The sequence below is a fragment of the Myotis davidii genome, unplaced genomic scaffold (assembly GCF_000327345.1).
Source record: "Myotis davidii unplaced genomic scaffold, ASM32734v1 scaffold30, whole genome shotgun sequence".
NCBI classification, from domain to species: Eukaryota; Metazoa; Chordata; class Mammalia; order Chiroptera; family Vespertilionidae; genus Myotis; species Myotis davidii.
The window spans coordinates 584,493-591,015 of NW_006282874.1; the positions used below are offsets into that span (position 1 = coordinate 584,493).

Sequence of the window (6,523 nt, forward strand, 5' to 3'; positions counted from 1 at the left end):
GGGGCAAGCTGCGGCGCCGCCTGTGCGAGAGTGAGTCTGCCCGCTGAGGGTGGAGGGGTGCAGTCTGCAGGTGCTGGTTGGGGGGGTGGGGAGAGGATGGAGGGATGCATGCTGCTGGGGTGGAGGGCTGAGGGAGGGGGTGAGGGGCTGTGGGCTGCGGAGCTCCCGCCTACCAAAGGCCTGGGGCCAGCAGTCCAGGTACGGGCCTCCTTGAGCCGGGAGAGGCCAAGTGGCCAGGTTGAGTGAGGCCTCAGCTACATGCCTCGGGGTGACAGTGGTGGCCTGTGTCCAGCACTTCCGGGCTCCATAAGGAAAGAACCCAATTGCACCTGCACACTGCACGTGCCTGTCACTAGGGTCATTACAGCCTCGCAGGATAAAGACGCCTCCTTGTCACAGATGAGAGCATTAGGGTGCTGGGACCCTGGGAGGCACAGCTGCAAGGCCTGCTGGGTCCTCAGCTGTGGGCCAGAGAGGGGATCAGGCCATGATGGGAAAGAGGAGTAAGGGAAGCGACAGCCTAGCCAGGATGGATCTGGGTAACCAGAGCCACACACCGGGTCCCGGGCCCGGCCTAGAGGTCGACATGTGGAGTGGTGGCTCAGGGTCAGCGAGCACCCAGCTGTCACCCCAGAGCCCCTGATGCCGGGCCCTGGGAAGCAAGACCCCTCCCAGACCCTCCCCCTGGCCCTGTGCCATCCTGCCGGCCGTGGCCCAGCCCGGCTCTGGACCCGACCAGAGCTGCATCTCGATGGCGAAGAACTTTTGCTCCAGGGGGTGGCTCTGGGAGTGGCGGGGACAGCCCTGAGGGGGCAGTCCCTGGAACACGGGGCGCAGGAGGCTCCGGCAGAACCAGGCCCTGAGCCTCTTGCTGACCTCATGTCCCGGGAACCCAAGTTCCCATCACTGACCTGCTTCTGACTCGGGGGTGATGGTTTCAGGCCCGGGGAACAGAAGACCCTCTAACTGACGGAGAAATGAAGCAGACTGTGGTCACAGGATGCAGAGGGCAGGGCAGGTGGCCTCAGGCGATGAGCAGGCTCATCCCACTCTCCATTCTGGGCTCTTCTCCCTGGGTGGGAGCTCTGGGGAGGGGGAGATGAGTGAGGTCCTGGGGAACTGGCCTCGGGGAGCCAGGTGCTAGAAGGGAGGGGGGGTTGCTGGAGCCCTGTTGTGGGGCTTTCTCCCCTCTGCTCTGGCTGGTTGGTGCCTCCCATTGGTCGGAGCGTATCACATGCCAGCCAGCACAGGGGCCCACATGCAGCCCCTCCCAGGGCGCGGAGCAGGGCAGATGTGATGGGAGGTGGATTCCCGGTGCCATGCCCTGGGGCCTCTCTTAGGGCCTCCCTCCCGCCTGCTCTGGCCGGGGGCTCATGTCCCCCTGGCCTGGGCCTCCTCCAGGGAAATAGCTCGGTGTCACGGCATCGAGTCCTGCCTCGGTGGCCTGATACGGTTCCCAGGGGACTCCATCCAGCCTGGCTTCCTGCAGCGTGTGGGGCGGGTGGGCCCAGCCCCAGAACATCGGCTGTAATTAAGAGCTTTCTCCGCCCGGGCTCTGTGGTGGCCACAGAACAGCTGTATATAGCTTGTCGGGCCGCCGTAGCGAGCCTGCGGGATGCCAGCCCCGCTAAGAGCCTCCGCCTACTTCTATTTCGAGGACACTGTGGTGGTCCCCTCTCCCCTCTCGCCTCTCGCCTCTCCCCTCTCCCACGGGCCAGGGACACGACCCTGGGTCCGATCTTTTAGCTCCTGGACAAGGGGGCTGAGATGTTAGCAGGGATGAGCGCCAGGAAGGAGCCTCCCATCCTTCTAGGGCTTGTCTCCTGGCGCAGGGTCACCCTCCGTCTCTGCTTGATGTGGTCGCAACCAGCTCCAGCGCTGCTCCGAGGAGAGCTTGACCGCTGGACACTGTACTTCCCCCGTGGGCGGGACAGAGGCAGAGACAGACAGGGAAGGTGCCTCTTTGGGGGAGACTGATGTGTTGCTCTCCTGCAGTTCTCACTGGGAAACCGTGAGTGTCTGCACCCAGCGCGGCATTTGGATTAGGGAGGCCTCAGTCTCAGCTCCCATACGTGAGCCCAGCCCCTCCTCACAGGGGTGAGCACACGGTCTCCTTCCTGACATGCTCCTGCCCGGTCCTCCTGTCCTCCGCCCGGCCCAGGGACTCTGCAGTGAACTCGGGGGACACACACACACACTCTCACACACACTCACACACACACACACAGCCCAAACACACCCTCTCACACACACACTCACTCACACACACTCACTCACACATTCACTCACTCACACACTCACTCACACACTCACACACAGCCCAAACACACACACACACAATACACCCCCCATACACACTATATACACACACAGCCTAAACACATATACACATTACTTACACATACACACATACACCATATGCACACACACTAGATACACACATATACCACACACATCCACGCACATCCATGCACATACATCACACACACACACACATCACAGGTACACCACACACACCAAACACATGCACAACACATCCACATGCGCATACATGCACACACATAACACACACACATATATCACATATGCATACACACATACACAACACACATATACACATACCCCCTAAAATACACACACACACATCTGGGAATATGCATGTGGCCTTGAGGTGACCCACCCAGCTGGTCCCTGGGTGGATCCGGAGCCCAGGAGGCATTGGCGGCGGTGGCATCGGCTGTGGGCTGGGAGCCGCCACGTGGATGCCTGTGGCTGGGCCCCGGCGGGTCAGCCCCGGGAAGCAGTGCAGGCGAGGGCCCGCCCTTCCACCCGGGTCACCGGGAGTGCCTCCGGGAACAGCTTGCTAAGCTCGAGGGCACCCTAGAATAGTCCTTGGGCTTCTTAACTCTGACCATGTGTTGAGCAATTTTATTAGAAACTGACCGAAGCTGACGAAACACTGAGAACCACCCATCATTTACTTTTAATTTGTTTACAGCACAGAGGCTTTGGCAGCCAGGCCCGAGCCTGGCGATGACCCCGGGGAGCCCTGGGTACCCCGAGCCTGTATGGCCACGTACAGACCCGGACGGCTCTGCCTTTAGCTCTGTGGGCCCGGGGTCTGTCCCACTCACCCCGTCTCACTCTTTAGAACGAGTGTGTCCCGCTCGACCGTGCGGGCACGTTCCCTTATTTCCTCAGCTCTCCCCACACTGACCCGCAGCCACTGTGCCACTGGGAGTGTGTCCTGCCACGCGTCCCGGCTCACGGGGCTGTGGCTGCGTGTTTCACACGGTGGCCTCAGCTTTGAGTTGATAAAGGGACAGAATCGAGTGGCCACCACCAAATTGGCACTTGCAAAAAGCATGTGTCCATATGCACTGTCTATATAAACCGACGTCTGTAAATACAGCTCCTTGTAATTAAGTCCACGGGGGAAGGCTGGGTGTCTGTGTCTCCCGCCCTGCGGCTGCCCTTGTCCTCACTGAACTCGTTTCACACTCGTCGGGGGCACGGGGGGCTCGGGGCTGCACAGCAGGTCAGGGCTTTCCCAGACGTGTGGCCAGTGAGCCAGTGCCCCGGGCCAGCCGGCCACTTCCTGGAAGGCCGAGGCCTCCAGCTGTCAGCGGCTGCTCAGGTGACACGTGTGACCGTGAAGCGTGTACGTCCTGTCCTTTTAATTAGAGACCCTGGTTTCTCTGAGTCTGTCCCCACCTGGACATCTGTGCAAACCCACACACACTCACACTCACACCAACACAGACACGTGTATCTGCGCGAACACCCAGGAACACACTCACACATGCCCAGGCGTGCACACCCTAGGCCAGTGATGGCAAACCTATGACACACGTGTCAGAGGTGACACGCGTACTCATTTTTTTGGCTGATTTTTCTTTGTTAAATGGCATTTAAATATATAAAATACCAAAAATAGAAGTCTTTGTTTTACTATGGTTGCAAATATCAAAAAATTTCTATATGTGACACGGCACCAGAGTTAAATTAGGGTTTTTCAAAATGCTAACACGCCGAGCTCAAAAGGTTCGCCATCACTGCCCTAGGTGCATGCGTGTGCGCACACTCCCCTCCGCCCAGGCCCCTGGGCAGCCCACGTGCAGCTGCGGGAACGGCTTTAAAGCCAGCGCACCTGACGCCTGTGCGCCTGGGAGGGCCCCTCGCCCACTTTCAGGAACTCTGACCAGCTGACTGGCTGCGCTGACAGACGCCTGGACGGGTGCTGTGTTTGTTTCTTATAAAGGTTCTTGTTTACATCAGCCTAGCCCCTAGCAGGTGTAGGAAGGAGTGGGCGAGGGGGCCCTGTGCTCACTGCCTGGGGGCGCCCTGGGGGGCCTGGCAGCAGGAGGCGGCGCTCCCTGGCAGGGCAAGTCCTGGATCCCTCAGTGTCTGCGAAGTGGGGGTGGGAGGATGGGGGGAGGTGTGTTTTCTCCGCAGCCCCTCCTGCCTCTGACCCCAGATCCCGCCTTGTGCTCAGGTTGGGCTGCCAGCGAGGCACTCGGGGCCAGAGCAGGGCTGTGCCAGGCGGGAGTGAGGGACACCCAGGGCTACACGAGGCCAGAACGCGAGCTGAACCCCTCCATCCGCCGCCTCCGCCCGCCAAACCCCCTGCTCCTCACCTGGGCACCCCTGACCCCTGAGAGGCCTGGGCCCAAGAACACGGGAGACCTGGGCTGCCCCCTTTGTGTCTAAGTTACCGACCACGTTTAAAAAGTGTTCCGGGAAGATGCTCCGCTGCCCTAAGCAGGGGCCTGGGAGGCAGGTCCGTGTTTGGAATCCTCTGGCCCTTTAAGTGGCAGGCAGGGTCACGGTGCCCAGGGGAGCCACACCTGGCCCAGCCCCTGCTCCTTGCACCGCCGGCCACGTTCCTGCACCTGGGGGCCTCCCGGGCACCTGTGAGGGCACCTGCCATGAGATGCAGGTCACCTCCCTCCAGGACCCACACAGCTGGGCCTCTGACTCCCCCGCAGCAGGCAGGTCAGCAGCGAGGCTGTGCCCCAGGAAGCAGGCCTGGGCCGGGGCTGCAAGGCCTGAGATGGAGCAGGTGCAGGTGGGTGCCCCACAGGAGCCCCTGGGGAGTGGCCCTCCTCCCAGTGTGTGCACCTCCCCCTCCCCTCCCCCAGGCCCCCGCCCCTTCTCAGCGACAGCCCTGCTGTCCCAGCTGCCCTTGTCAGGGAAGGCGCAGGGCGCCCAGCTGTTCCTCATTGACAGCTGGCCGTGAGTTTGTTAACATTGATGGTGGCTATTCTGGCAGGTGTGAGGTGGTACCTCATTGTGTTTTAACTTGCATCTCTCTGATAATTAGTCCCCCAGCCCTCGGGAGGGGAGAGCAAACGAGGGGCAGGGCTGGCCGGCCCCCTGGACCAGTGGAGGGTCCCTGGCCTTGCTGCCGAGGCATTAGAGGGCAGCGCCTGGCCCCTGCCTGCTGGGGGTCGGGAGGGGGGTCGGGTACCCTGTCCCTGGGGCCTGCCTTTGCCACTGGTGTTCTGATTCTAGGGACGCGACCCCGAGCCTGGATACAGATATGTCTGGTCCCAGGCCACATGCTAATGGAGGGAATGTGGCCACGACTAGAAAAAATAAATAGCACCGTATCTTGTTTGCCCATCTCCCCTGAGAACCACAGGCTGCTGGCGGAGGCAGGGATGCCCCCCCCCCCCCCAGGCCTATTGGGCTTTGCAGTCAGTCCTGTTTTTCTGAGGCTGAGGGAGGGGGGGCTGGTTTGTGGCCACAGGGTGACTTAGGGACAGCGCTGCCCCCAGCAGCCCGGCCTTGTCACGGCGTTTCTTACCTTCTCTCCTGACCTGGACTGCAGTGTCTGCTCCAGAGGCAGGGGAGTGGCTCGTCAGCCCTCCTGTGGGTGCATTTGCCACAATCCGTCCGCGTGGGAAGAAGGGAGGTTCTCCCTCCCTGCAGGTGTGTCCCGCTGTCCTCCTAGCTCAGCACCTGCCCCTTACGATGAAGTCCTTGGGGGTGCCCCTCCCCGCGATCCTCGGGAGCTCAGGGTTCGTGGGTGACCGAGGGCAGACTGGGTGCCATGACCTTTCCCTCAGCAGCCCGGGCCTCGGTGAGAAAGGACCGGAGAAAAAGGGGGACCGTTGAGAGGTTGTGGTGGCTTGAGACGAGTCTGGCTCACGTGCTCTCTCTGGACTAAGCCCTGTAGGACCCGGAGGGCGGCCATTAAGAGTGGATTGTGTTCCTGAATTGAGCAAATGCCCAGAGGGTTTAAAACACAGCCGGTGTGCACACAAGCAGCACAGGGTCACTCCCTAGCCCGGAGCCCATGGGACAGAGAGTGGGAGGAAGCTGAGAGGGGCTTGTGCACAGGGAGCTGCTGAGATGACCTGACTGCCGGGGCCGTGAGCAGAGCGTTTGCACCAGACAGAAGGCAGAGCTCTGCGGGCAGAGTTCAGTCCCGGGAGACACACGCCATCATCCCGTGGACTCAGACCTCCTCGCTCCCTGTTCTCCTGTCCACCTGCCCCCTCCTCTGCCACTTCCTCTT

The 6,523-nt window shown here is 61.2% G+C and overlaps 1 protein-coding gene across 1 annotated transcript in view; it reads left to right on the forward strand.

Moving 5' to 3' along the window:
- Window positions 1-6,523, forward strand: part of COL22A1 (collagen type XXII alpha 1) — a 109,580-nt gene that overhangs the window by 3,709 nt on the left and 99,348 nt on the right. Inside the window, 1 exon segment of the mRNA XM_015561428.1 lies at window positions 9-30. Within this exon segment, the coding sequence (XP_015416914.1) occupies window positions 9-30 (22 nt within the window).